Raw genomic sequence first — 14,859 nt, 5'->3', positions numbered from 1 at the left:
GTGAAGAAAAACCCACTATTTCCTTTGGAAACCCCTTCCATTTTTAGACTGCTCTAAATGTTAGAATGCTTTTCCTGACACCAAGCCAAAATTTATCTTTGCGAAGCATTTGAGGAACTAAATGGAGGCCACGAATTAAGATATCTGTAAGAGTTTAACAGTGAGAGAGAAGAGACATCAGTCAATGGCTGGAGGAGAGGGCTGTGACAGAGGAAACAACCATATTTGCAAGCAATACAGAAGGGGCTGGTACATAAAAAGGGACTGAAAATGACAGTGGGTTGGACTACAGCAGGGGTGAGGAACCTGCAGCCTTGAGGCCCCATGTAGCCCTCTAGGTACTCAAGTGCAGCCCTTTGACTGAATATAAACTTCACAGAACAAAATTTGTTCTAGACTACATTAGAGAATCTTTGAAGAATCATCCAAGTCTAAATCTATGATTCTGTGGTTTTAGGAAGTTATAAACTTACTCATTCCAGCTATTCTGCCATTGTTCCAAAACCTTTTGGGAATTCCTCTTTTGGAATGGCCTTAAGAGGCAGTTTGAACACTCCATGAGACCAGCCAGACTCATCACTTTTTAATCATACCCTACTCTTGACCCAAAGCCATATTTCTTAGGGAAATCACCCACTTGTTTCATTAGCTCTATGTCTGCCTTTGGGTTGCCTAGAATACATCAAATCCACCCCTCAAAGACTGAAGATTTTGTACCATTGAGGTTATTCCAAAAGATATACTAAAGGCTTTTGGAACAGAATCAGAGAATTCTGGATCTGCATGGTTTCAGCAGTCATGAAATCCAACCCAAGGAAAGTCCACTGAAAGGGAATGCCCCCAGTAAGGCTTTGTCCAGCCTCTGGACTCCAATGAAGTAGGAACCATTGCTTCTTGGGGAAATCACTTCCATTTTTTGACCTAAGTATTAGGAAGTTCTTACCAACATCAGACCTCAATGGACTACTTTGCAGCTTTCACCCCTCACTCCTGGTTCTGCCCTCTGAGCCAGACAGATCAAATCTAACCCCTCATTACAAGACAGGCTTTCAAATACTTGGATAGAGTTATCATTTAAATCATCTCCAAAGAATTCCCAAAATACTTTGTGTCATGCGGATCTCAGAGGAGTGAACACATAACCTCTTAAGGTAAATAGTTTGGTGAATTTACTTACTTGGAAATAAAAGTTCACATATAAAAAGAAAAAAGGAAACCAGTCTCATGCCCTAAAAGTCATACTTCTTGCAGAGGTAGCTCAGAGGGTTGACTAGAAAAAGGAAATTACATATTTTATATCCCCTTAAGGCAGTGTTTCTTAAATAGTGTACCCTAAAGGAAATGAAGAAAAGTTCTAAGATGGTTAGTGGGATGGTCCTTGCAGTATAAACAAGTTGAAAGAGCATATCAGGACAGATAAGTAATGTACTCAGACTGGAAGCAAAAACATTAGCTCTCATGCCTACCTGAAAATACCAAGAATTACTATTTGGGATGGTAAACAGCAGGATATGCATTGCTTATTCAAAAGCTTCCCCCCCCCCCAATTAAATAAAAATACTAAAACTTTTATTGGTCTCTGTGTAACAGTCTAGAACATAGTAGGCATTTAGTAAATCTTTCCTTCCTTACTCTTTAATCTCCTTGCATTTAATTTTGATCATTTTGTATGTACATGTACATACACGCTTTCATACATACATATATACATACACGTATACACATGTTTTCTTCTCCGAAAGAATGCAAGGTGCCTTAGGGCAGTTATTGTCTTGCTTTTGTATTTGTATTCATTCCCAGCACCTAGCATGGTGCCTGGTATATAGTTGTTCAGTTGTTTGCATTGAGTCTGACTCTTTGTGACCCCATTTGGGGTTTTCTTGGAAAACATACTACAGTGGTTTGCCATTTCCTTCTCCAGTTCATTTTACAGACAAGGAAACTGAGGCAAACAGGGTTAAGTGACTTGCATATGGTCACAGAGCTATAAGTGTCTGAGATTGGATTTGAATTTGGAACATGAGTCTTCCTAACTCCAGGCCTGGCACTCTATGCACTGCGCCACCTACACTTCCCCACCTGACATATAGGCGCTTATAAATATTTGTTGATTGACAGAGGAAAGAGAGCCAGTGCTTACTGATAGCTAATATTTATTAACTACTTTAAATTTTGCAAAGCACATATGTGTATATATGTGTGTGTATATATATATATATATATATATATATATATATATATAATACATGTATATTATAATCTCATTTGAGCCTCACAATCTGGTAAAGAAAGGGCAATTATGCCTATTCTACAGATACTAAATCTGAGGCTGAAAGTGGTTAAATGACTTTCCAAGGATCATACATCTAGTAAGTGTCTGAGGTAAGATTCAATCTCGGGTCATCCTGACTCTTGAGTGTAACGCTCTTTCCATTTTGCCATGCTGCTTCTTTGGAGCCATAACGATAACAACAACAACAATAAACAATAATTTTAATAACAATAATGATATCAGCTGGTGTGTATAAAGTGCTTTGAGGTTTGCAGAGCACTTAACAAATTTTATTTTTTTGATCCTCATGACAACCCTAGGAGGTAGGTGCCATCCCATTTTACAGACTGAGAAATTCAATGACTTGCCCAAGATCACATAGCTAGTCACTGTCTGAAGTCACATTTGAATTCAGGCCTTCCTAAAACCAAGTCTAGCACTAATTGAGTCTCATGAGTTGCAGACTTTAATATTTATGACTTCAGGGTATGCAACAGGCTTATCCAACCAGGAGAGACTTGTCATTATTTGAGAAAACCCAGAACTGGATGATACAGTACTTCACCTTTTGTTGTTATTTACTCCTATTGTAATCTCACTAGAGGAAGAAATGTCCAGGAGTGTATCTAGTCTAAATTTCTTGTTGAAATGGTGATAGGTCAGTTTAAAAAACAATTGTTTGTTATATGAGATGGTTCTCTGTCGGAGTGGAGGGGTGTGGGAAAAGGATATTGGATGAAATACTGGTGATGTTGCAAAGATATCAATAATTTGTTTAAAAAAAAGAAAATGCTAAAAGGCAACGTCCTTAAAATTACATTATTATTATTTGCATTGTTGTCATCCTTAGGGTGACAGCATTTCAGAAAAAATGCCAGCTGAGAGGGTATGCTTGGCATATGGTAGACACTTGCTAAATATTTATTGATTGGTGTATTGATTGCTTGATTACAGACAGAATAGCTTTCAGTCATGGTTTCCTCTTTCAATTACACCAGGGCGTTCTTAACCTTTTTTTTTCTGTCTAGCAAAGCTTATGGACTTTCTTAGAATAATGCTTTTAAATAAAATATACAGGATTACAAAGGAAATAAATCAGTATATACTGAAATACAGTTACCAAAACATTGAAAAAAATAGTTTATAAGCCCCATGAAATCTACCCATGTATGTCTTTGGGACCTATAGACCCTAGATGAAGAATTCTTGCCGTCCTAGACCCACATAAGGAAAGGGACAGGAAGATCTTCTTTCCTTTCCCAATGTGATTTTCCAATCATAGGAATTATGATGGCTGTCACTGTTTTTTGCCATCACAGATTCCAGACTTCTCAGCTGCACCTGTAGGCAGTTATCGTGGAATCTTAAAGTTGGAAGGGGCATTGGAGGTACTCAGTCCAATATTATACATAAATCAGTTCTATAACATCTCTGGTAATTATTATTCCTAATTTTTAAAATGTGGGAAATAGGGGCAGCTAGGTGGCGAAGTGGATAGAGCACCGGCCCTGAAATCAGAAGGACCTGAGTTCAAATTCAGCCTCAGACCAAACACGTGACACTAGCTGTGTGACCCTGGGCATGTCACTTAACCCCTATTGCCTTAACAAAAAAATTGAAAAAAAAATTTTTTTAAGGGGGGAAATAGATACAAAGAAGTTAAGTGGCTTGTCCAAGCTCAAATACAGACAATAAATGTAGGTAAGCTAAATAAGAGCTATTTTAATTTAAGTGATTACAGCTTCTTAGATATTCTAGGACTGAAACTCATATCTCTGGAACACACACACACACACACACACACACACACCCATAAGACAAGAGAGAAAAAGAGAGAACACAAGTTTATATAGTGTTTGACATATACAGACACTCAGTAAATATTAGACTGAAGTTCCAGACAATCTTTTTTTCTAAGATCCAGAGTCCCAGTCCCAGTCACTGGCTTAGATTACTGAGATACCAAGGGCGTACTTGTAGCCACATGTAGTAATAGCTAGAACATTCTTAGAATTCCCATTATTTCAAATTCAAGAGGGAAGCCAATTTGTTCTTACACAAACTTTTTAACAGAATTATGTGTTCCTGGAAATATAAGCACCAGGGCATTAAATATATATATTGCTAAGGGAACTTCCACATTTGAACTCCCTACTTGAGGGTTCAGGAGTGGGGGTGGGGCAAGAATCAATGAAACAAAAAGTGATTCTTAGACCTATACGTGGAGAGCTCTCTAACAGCTCTATTTTTTGTCCTGTTTAAGAAGGCACTTGGCACAAAATTCCGTCACAGTTGTCTTATAACCAGTTATTGAAAACTAATGATGTATGAGACACAATTAAGATTGAACTCAAGAGAAATACAATTGCTGACTGAAAATTGCCAAGGACTAAGGTTAAAATGGTATACTTCAAATTCATTTCAATTCTTCTAAGCAAGTGAAAACTGCGTAGTAATCCCCTTCATAACTCTTACTCTTCCTCCCATCTCATCTTCTCTCCCTCTCTTCTTCTGGGAGATTGCGTGGGGAAGGAGATGTGGATTGGTCCAAGAATAGAAAGTGTTGACTGTCCTGCTCTAAGTGCTTTTACTAAAAGGTTGCTGACTGAAAGCTGGGGTAGGAGTCAAAGTAGGGGGATAGAATAGAAAAAAGAATCAACTCTTATCCCACAACCCTCTAGCTTCCCTTTTGGTTGTGGTTACTGGGTTATTTCTTGCAGTTGTTCAGTGTAAAAGATGATGATTTATTGTCTACTCTATTTACCATACTTACTTCTACTTACCATAGAAACGAAAATGTCATTTTCCAATCAAAGCCCAGAGAAATTTCCATGGTTTACTGATCCTGTTACAAACAATTATACTAAAATGGCAATTATCTGGCACCCATAGTTTCAAATACCCATTAAAAAAAAATCTGGTAGCTCTAACAGAGCATTGCAATAAAAGGAAAACATGTGTTTTAGTAACTGTGGACAGCTACATTTCAAAGCACATCTAATATATATCAGATCTGCCCTGTGGCATCGCCTTTATAGCCAAATAGACAATTATTCAACAGCTTTGAAGAAACATTAAAAATGTTCCAGGATGCTACCCCGAACACAATTCAACTACAGTATTGAGGAAGAAAAGGGTTTCCAAACATCAGAGCTCTGGTTCTTAAAACCTATTCTCCCTCTGTCTACTTAGGGAGATCAGCGGAGAAGAAGCCACTTCCTTGTCAATTTAAACCTGGAGGCTGTGGGACGGGTTAGATGTGGTCCCTGTTTAAAGAGTTCAAACTTTCTTTCTTGGGATTTCCAGTGGCACTATTCGAATACGCAAGATACTTTATATTCGTTTGTTTTTGGTCAACTTAGTAAGGTTAAACTTTTTTTTTAAGTACTTTATAGGAAATCTAGCCCTGAGTCTGTTACCTCCACAGCTTCATATAGCCGCGTTAGGCAAGGTCTTCCTACCTGGGCTGGCTCGGGGTACTCCACCTGCAGACTGGTCTCTAGAGGAACCGTCCCGTTCAGAGGCACTGCCTCATCGGGGTTTCGTTGGAGCCTGGAGAGTTCAATCATAGCATCAGCCGGGCGCCGGCAGTCTCCTCCACCCAGTGAGAGAGCAAAGGAAAGCTAAGGCCAGGCGGCGGCAGAGCAAGAGACCCCAAGAAAACTGAAGTCTCCGGCCGGAGGTCCGGCACTCACCTGTGCAGGTTCCCTCCCACCCCGCCCATGAAGAGTGACGTGTTGGAGGACGGGTGTGAGCAAGGCTGGGAGGGGCGAGTCATACAGACGAAACCTGGGGCCAAAGTCTCTGTCTTGGGAACTAAACCCGGGGCCACAGTCTCTGTCTCGGGAACTTTTACTGTGCCCATCCTGGTGAAGGGAGAGCTTGAAGATGTCGCCTCCTCCCGAGGACTATTTTTCTGGTTTTCTCAATGTGCCCCTAGCTCCAACCTAAGCCTGGACAGTCAGATTACCCGCCTGAACAGGCAGAGGGAAAGGCCTGGCGATGCTGAAAGAACCAGAAAAACTGCCCTGAGCAGAAGGAATCTGAATGTTTGTCTTCCTAAGGTAGGGTCACGGCATTCTGTAACTATGGACTTTGGCTTCATTTTGTCCCGTTGACAGTCTTTGTCAAGCAGTAATCAACAAGCACTTATGAAGCACCTACTATATGCCCAGAACTGGGCTAGGTGTTAGAGATAACAAAGATAAAATTCTCGATTACGTTTATCAGGCTTAACAACATACACACGTGTAACCATATGAGAGATAGGAACTGGATCTGCGATTTAATTGGCACAGGGAACTTCTATTTGAGGAAAGTCTTGCAACTAATGCAGGTTAGCGTCTTCTCAGCAACATACGGGTCTGAGAGAGTTAGGTAGGACAGACACTGAGCATTTAAGTGACTTGTAGTCACACAACCAATTTGTATTAAGTGGAACTTGAACTCAGGACTTTTTGAGGCTGAGGTTTATGCTTTCTATTCACTAAGGTACACTGCCTTTGCGAAGCATATATAAAGTTAGGTTTTGAAGAGAAGGCACCAACAGCAGCTGGGGTGATCAGAAAGGGCTTTATGTAGAAGCTAGCATTTCAGTCGGCCTTTAAAGGAAAGGAGGGATTCCAAGAGGCAGAGAAATGAGAAGGGAGTGACTACCTGGTGTGGGGAGGCAGTGTGTGCAAAGACATGGAAATAGCGTTGCAGTGTATAAGGAACTGATAAAAGGTCATTTTGATCCCAGTCTATAAAGGGGAATAATGTATATTGAAGCTGGAAAGGTCTGTTGAGGCAGATTATGAAGGGCTTTAAATGCCAAAAAGAGGAGTAGAGACAGTAGGGATTCACATAGTGACTGACATAGTGCAATCTATACTTTAGGAAAATCACTGACAGCCATATGAAGGATAAATTAGAATGGGGAAAGGCTTGAGGCAAGGCCACGGATTAGGAGACTATTGAAATAGTGTAGGCCAGCTATGATGAGGATTTGAACTGGAGAGACTGTCTTATGGGTGGAGAGAAGGGGACTAATGTGAGAGTTGTTATGTAGAAATGGTTTGGGTATGTGGGACCAGGGAGATCCAGGAATCAAGTATGACTCCAAGGGGGTCAACCTGGATGACCCTTGACTGCATGCTTATGTGGTAACCCTGATATGTATATAGTAATGTTCAAAAGATCTCACTTAGAGATCATCCAATTTAAGGGAGAAGGTAATGAGTTCTGCTTTGGATGTAGTTGAACAGGACAACCAGTTTGAAATGTCTAATAAGTAGTTTGTGATGCAGAATGGGACTTTAAGAGAGATTGGGACTAAATATATATAGAACTAGAGTCATCTACATAAAAGTAATTATTTTACTATGGGAGGTGGTGGTGCCACTGAAAGAGAGTGCTATATTTACACATAGAGAGAAAAGGGCCCAGGACAGAGCCTTGGGGTACACCCTCAGTTCGATGTGAAGCTCAAATTCTACTTTAGATGGTATGCTCAGTAAGTGGGTAGGGCAGCCTGGCACAGATACTGCCCTGCCTTGCTCTCTACCCACTCAGTACTTCTGCTCCAGACAGGAATGCTTTTATCTCCAGCAGTGGGGTAAGGTCCACCTATATTCTGACTTCACTTCTGTCCCTGGGTGGGTGGCATAGGAAGCCTGGATGATGAAGCCACGGCCATATCAATAAATCCAAAATCAATAAATTCCAGTCCCCTCACCAATGCCTTACACTCAGTTCCCCAATCTCGACTCTTCCTCACCTTGGTTTAAGGTCGTTGTTAAGTCAAGGGAATGTTTTTTTCTTTTTTTCCAAATTTCTTGAAGCTTAAGGTATTGATAGATTAAGCAATACTCCAACAAGTCAGTCTGAGTTCAAATCTGGCCTCAGACACTGAAACACTGCTGTACTTTAGTCAGATCATTTGTATCCTATCACTGAGGATGGGAGTTTAATGTCATAGATGTGGGTCTCATAGAGAAAAAAAAGGGCGGCGCTAGAAAAATGGGAAAAGGTCAAATTTCTTCTGGCTATCTTCTAGCTAGGATGTGATGCCACAGGCCTACTACAGGCCTACAGGTTTTCTGATGCTACTACCTCTCCCAATTTGGATTCTTTGATTCTCAACTTTGCCTGCAACCTTTCCCTTCTCATTTGTTAAAGATGCCTAAGCATTCCTTAATACTTGGGTATCATTGATATGTCAGGCTACCCAGGAGTCTAAATTTCCTCTTTCACCCTCAGTTTCGATCACCATGAGCCTATTTAAAGTCCTTTCCTTGCTCTGGCTCCCTGGTAAATACCCTTCTCTATCCGATTGCTATATATTCTTTTCCCAGGCTTCAGTCCATCTGGAAACTGACCAGCTTTGAGCTCAATATAAATAACTCTGATAGGATATACCAAATGCCAACAATGGAAGATGATTTTAAGAATAGTATGGTTACAGCCAGTTGTCATATTAGGGAATTCCATGTATTAAAAACCATTGTCAGAGACTAAGAATTTATAGTACTTAAGATACAGGATAGCCCTTCTAGATACCAGGTTTAAAAAGAAATTTTTGCCTCAACAGTAAATGATTCTATAGTGTTCTTCATTAACACTCATATTTATATAATGGCTTAAGTTGAAATTAACAGAACAATTTAAAATAAGCATGGTAAAGTGAAACAAGGTCTAGATTGAAGGTCAGGAGATGTGCCTTTTCCCTTTTCCCCTTCTAAGGCATTGTGTGACCTTGGACAATTCACTCTGAGGCCCTCTCTGAGCTTTACTTTCCTCATTGGAAAAATGAGGAGTTAGATCATATGACTCAAGATCCGGAGGGCACCACCCTTAGAAAGTCTCTCTGTATGCTTTCTTATTTGCCATATTCTACTTTTCTAGGTATATTCTTTGGGATCATTTCTTACTTACCTTTCTATCTGCCCTGGCACCCAATATAATACATTTGTTCTTGCTCAGTAGTGTCCAGCTCTTTATGACTCCATTTGGAATTTTCTTGACAAAGATACTGGAGTGGTTTGCCATTTCCTTCGCTAGCTCATTTGACAGATGAGGAAACCAAGAAAAATAGTATTAAGTGACTTGCCCAGGGTTGCATAGCTAGTTAGTGTCTGAGGCCAGATTTGAACTCAGGTTTTCGTGACTCCAGGGCACTTTATCCACTGTACCACCTAGCTACCCCATTCTATACATAGTAGGTATTTAATAAAATATCTGCTGAATGAACAAATAGATGAATCTTGTTGCTGCCCAAGCCCCAGCAATGAAAGATCCTATTAATGACTGTGCCTAATGAAAGATCCAATTAAGAACACCAGAGGCTCTTTTCCTTAAGCCAGCTGACCAAGATACCCATCTTAAGAATTTAGTTACACACCTGTAATTTAGAGAAAGAAGCCTTGTTCCTGTCCTGATTTCATCTTTGGTGGTTCCTTAGCTAAACCTAGTAACCTAGTCTGAGGAGTATTGCCCTGGACAATAAGACTCACCCCATTTGCATACCTTTTCCCTTAGATGTATGCCAAATCTATTCCCCATGAGTCATGGGGACTTTGTGGAAACCCCCCAGAATCCCCTAACCCTTTCCATGCAACCCCCTCTCCGTGCCACATGAGCTCCATAAACCAGATCCATAAATGCTTCCAGAGTTCTATAAACAAAGCCTTTCTGTCTTCTCTGAGCTCTGTAAACCAGGCCCTGAAATGTACCCACAACTCCATAAATACAACCCAACAATATCAGATTTACATCTCTTTGTTTTGATTACTGATGCTAAATGGAGCTGGTCTATAAACCTGGATTCCTAATCTCTTTCTTGTTCCTAATCACTAGCATTTATTTGATTTTCCCAATTTTTCTTGCCTTGTCACTAGTGAAGAAATCCATATCCAGCTACCATTCTCAAGCTCAGTGTGATGGGGCAGAGGAGGAGGGGAATCTAACTCCAAGAAAAAGATCCAGAGTGAATTAGAAGGAAGCATTCTACACTAGCATAGAGAAACACCAGTGTTAAGAGCAGGCAGTCAGATTATTTACTAATGTCAGTGACAATCTAATCTAATCCTGCCTTTTCTCCACATTAGAAAAGGATTATTTGCTAAAATCAATGACTACCTAATCCATCTCTGGTTTTTCTCCATGCTAGAACTGAATACTTCTTTTAAAAATTATATTTATATATATATGTATATGTGTGTGTATACATATGGCATATGTATATTCGTTTTTTGTTTAGATATTTATTAATTTATCTATTTTTCACCCACCCATTATTCTTTTATTTATTTGTTTGTTTATTAATAAAACTGAGTCTCCTCATTTTGCCCAGGCTGGAAATTCAAAGGCAATTCATAGGCTTTATACTACTCTGGCTGGCATGGAAGTTTTGACCTCTCCATTTCCAACCTGAGGTTAACAACCTTGTGGAATCACGTTCCAGAAGGCTCACCATATTAATGCCAAATTGAGCTCAGAAACTTGATTTTTCTTTTATAGGGTACCTTATTGTAAAATTTGGATTAAGTATTTGGCCATAGGCCATATGTAGTTAAGCTAATGTTAAGTTAAAAAAAAATACTGTGTGAAAAGGAAATAAAGAAATACAAAATAATATGAACATTTTAAAAAAAGAAACAAATTTGAGAATACTGAACATACTACATGTATAACAAAAGATATTTTAAAAACATAACCTTTGAAATTCCCTACTGGTATTCACCATCAGCCTGTGGTACATCTCTATCATCTAACTTGAAATGAAGAAGCTGAATGCTGGTTGATGATGGTGATGACAAAAGCTCATGACCACATACATTCATGTGTCAGACATACAATTCTTGCTGTATAGTTAAGACACACATATACAGGCATAACACACCTCTAACTTATTTGTCATACTGTATACTATATATGACACCTTATATACTATGACTAACCTATTATTAATATCATCACTAAATTAATATGAATTTATTAACTGTACAGCATTCTTGTCACGGAGGTGGATCATCATAGAGCTCTTCATCATCGTCTTCTGTGGCCGGAAAGAAAGAGAATGGGCAGGAGTGGTAGGGGTTGATGGAGTGGGTGGAGTGACACCAGAGGTGGAAGGAGTGGGTTCCAAAGGGATACTGGGTTTTAACTTCAGGAAATACTGCATATCAGGGCTGTCTTTATTATGAACCCCATGACATTGGCACAAAAGAGCGGGTTATCTCTATCCCTTGTGTTTTTAAAACCTGGGGTTCACTTCTCTTCTTGGTTGATGTATGTCCTCTGAGGCATTTTTTTCCTCCAATTATAGAACAGGTTCTTTAGCACTGAATATCTATCTATTCCATAGATATTCCCTAACCTTTCTTTTCAATTACTTTGTTCAGGGTTTCAGGAAACTCCCTAGCTGCCTTTTGATAGGCAGATGCTGCCTCTCCCAATTACTTTTGCATTGTGTAGAGTAAACCACTGTAAAAAAATTTTCAAACCAGCCTTTGCTGTCCTGAATAGCTGTAGGTATAGACTCTTCACCTTCATTTTCCTTGAGGAAATGAAATAAAAATGTAGCCTTTTCTCATATAATGCCAGAGTCTATCAGAATGCCTTATTTATAACAATCCTGCACCCAAAAGAATGTTACACTTTCTATATGAGAGAGAAATGTGGATCTCATGGTTCATGCAAATGTTTTGCAAATGTTGGCGTTGCTGCAGTACAGATTTTCTTCTCTTTTTTATCTTAATATGCCTTATGGTCAACTCTTTAATTCCTTAAATAAGGCGGTGACCACAGCAGTTGTTTTGCCTGAAAGAAGCACATCTAACAATTCTACTTTTTTCCTTCAAGTTCATCTCTTTCCTCTGTTTCTTGGGAGCAGTTTCCAAACCATTAGGAATATTATACTTGGGACCCATGATTTTAATAGACATTTAATTTAATAGTTGTTTAAATGATGCAAGATACAAGAAACTCAAGATACAAAGATCACCACCAGATCACCATAAGATGCCGCATGAGAGATTGCCACAAACAGGCTTGGCATCCCCAAATCAGTGCATAGAACCATACAAATTTAATTTTAAGGGAAAAAATGCATAGCTGTTCATTTATGTTATTAAACAGTAAAATACATACTGTATAGATAATATTATATATAACAGTATATACATTTCATGCATTTATGAGTTAATAAACTTTTTGAGATATCTGTACATTTTTAGCCTTTGTCATCTTCTGGCTTTTACATTCTTTTCATAAACTTTAACTTTTATTTTAACTCTGAAAAAGAAATTGTGTATATTTATATGATTAAAAGATAAAATATGTTGACATTATACAATGCTATACATGTATTTTATGCATTTCTGAGTTTCTAAACTTTTTCTGTTGGCCTTCTCGTGTCATCTGCAGCTTTCATACAACTCCCCCCCAAATTCCCATTTAATTTCTTATGCCTACGTTTTATATTGAAACCATGATGGGGAAAGTCACAATGTGGAAGGGATAATTGTAATTGTATTGGGATTCACAGGTTGGTAAGTAAGCAGAGGGCATTTGAGAGAATACCCCATGGCCCAGTGTGGCCATTTGGGGGGGGGCTAGTCAATGGGGTAAAGTGAGTGTGGACATTTTTTCAGTGTTTGAAGTAGGAGGGGAAATAATAGGGTCATAGATTTAGAGCTGGAAGAGATTTTAGAGGTGCTGGTCTTATAAACAATAAGACCTTGGTTCAGGTTCCACTTCTGGTACTAGCTTTGTGATCATGGGCGAATCGTATAACTTTTCTGAGTGTCAGTCTTCTCTTCTGTATGATGGGGTAATTTCTCTATTACCTCACAAGGCTATTTTGAGGCTCTAAAGAGTGTTTTATACGTACAAAATGCATGTGCGTATGTATGTGTTATTGTTGTTCAGTCATGTATGACTCTTTGTGACCCCATTTGGGATTTTTCTTGGCAAAGATCTTGGAATGGTTTGCCATTTTGTTCTACAACTCATTTGACAGATGAGGAACTGAGGCAAACAGGGTTAAGTGACTTGCCAAGGGGGCAGCTAGATGGCGGCCCTGAAGTCAGGAGGACCTGAGTTCAAATCCAGCCCCAGACACTTGACACTTACTAGCTGTGTGACCCTGGGCAAGTCACTTAACCCCAATGCCTAGCCAAAAAAAAAGTGACTTGCCCAGGGTCACATAGCTATTAGATATCTGAGGCTGGATTTGAACTCAGGTCTTCCTGACTCCAGGCCCAGCACTTTAACCTCTGTACCACCTAGCTGCCCTATGTATGTATACATATACATACACATGTAAGTATACATATGCCTAAGCATATACATATTTATATGTGTTGTTTGTCCTTCCTTTATAAGAGGACCAATGACATCATGTGGTGATATTGACTTGTGCATGAATTGGATTTAAGTGAGATAGATTTCTACAAAGTCCTCCCCCTTAATCTCTCCTTCAGAGTCATCAAAGACCAGTGGCAAGACAAAAGTCAAGATGACTGGCGATGGCCAAGATACAGTGGATGACCTTGGCATCTCTGATGTCTAACCAAATTCTAAGTGCTCTGCAGCACTTACTTCGGCTGCCTTCATGGACATTGGAACAAATTACTATCTGCCCATTCCACTGGGGGAGTCTTCACTTGCTTGGGATAGACATCCCCCTAACTCACCAATGGATTTGAGACCTGTCAGTCACCCTCTACGTGGTTTAGCCCATCTGTCATGACGATTTTACTGGGGTGTGGCTGCTGCACATGCTCCAGCTCTTGGAGCCACAGGTAAAAGTTAGATGAAGGTGGACACCGAAGGTGGATAAGCAACCCTGAAAAGGCTCGGCAGCCTTCATCCCAGAGGTGCTTGTCCTCCCTGAATATCCCATACAACCCTATGTATATATACATGACTATGTATGACATATGTGTATGTACATATACATGTGCATTTTATGTACAGCACTTTGGTAAGTTAAAAGTGCCATGTAAATGTTAGTTACCATCATTATTTTGACACGTGAGGAAACTCAAGCTAAGAGAGGTTAAGTGACATGGTCATGAGGCAGTAAATGGCAGAGCTAAGACTCAAACCCCAGTCCTCTAGTTCTAAATTCAACAATCACCATGTTAGGCCTAGAGAACTTCTAGTTGCCTGATATCATAGGAATGTCCAGTGTGCTCCAGTTTTGTCCTTGGCTTAGTCCACAAAATGATCCAGACCATATCAAGATTTTCTTTGACTTCTCTGGATAGTCGTCCTAACAATCCAGTTATTCTACATGCATTTATGTGTATGGGGATGACTGTAGAAATAGTCTTAAAATAGCAAATGGACAACATGATAACATTAAGACTCTTAAGTTCAATGAATGAACCTTAGACTATATCTACTACACATTATAGGTAAAAATGATCCAGAGTCATTGATCTGTGTCAGACCAGTTTTTCAAGGTTTGTCTATATAGTGAAAGTTTATATCTACATGTTGGAAATACCGGTTTTTCCCATTTGTGGAGTAAGTGGCTCATTTGCCTGACTGATTCATGCTGTGATACAGTCACTTTCATAGATATATGGAGTTTATCA

General features: G+C 39.5%; 1 protein-coding gene and 1 long non-coding RNA gene across 3 annotated transcripts in view; one reads left to right on the top strand and one right to left on the bottom strand.

Moving 5' to 3' along the window:
* Window positions 1-5,947, bottom strand: part of CUNH3orf52 (chromosome unknown C3orf52 homolog) — a 41,943-nt gene extending 35,996 nt beyond the window's left edge. For both annotated transcript variants that reach the window (XM_021007105.2, XM_021007106.2), the window contains exon 1: window positions 5,734-5,947. In XM_021007105.2, the coding sequence (XP_020862764.1) occupies window positions 5,734-5,841 (108 nt within the window). In that variant the 5' untranslated portion in view covers window positions 5,842-5,947. The remainder of the gene's footprint in view (window positions 1-5,733) is intronic.
* Window position 5,948: 1 nt separating this feature from the next.
* On the top strand, window positions 5,949-14,692 carry LOC110222269 (uncharacterized). Its single transcript, XR_002328331.2, has 2 exons — window positions 5,949-6,336; window positions 13,738-14,692. It is a non-coding gene; the product is annotated as an uncharacterized LOC110222269 (long non-coding RNA).
* The last annotated feature ends 167 nt before the right edge of the window (window positions 14,693-14,859 follow it).

Source organism: Phascolarctos cinereus, unplaced genomic scaffold (genome assembly GCF_003287225.1).
Source record: "Phascolarctos cinereus isolate Bilbo 61053 unplaced genomic scaffold, phaCin_HiC Scaffold_726;HRSCAF=1367, whole genome shotgun sequence".
Classification (NCBI taxonomy): Eukaryota; Metazoa; Chordata; class Mammalia; order Diprotodontia; family Phascolarctidae; genus Phascolarctos; species Phascolarctos cinereus.
Note: the sequence above shows the minus strand (reverse complement) of the source record. Positions and strands in the feature narration are given on the sequence as shown.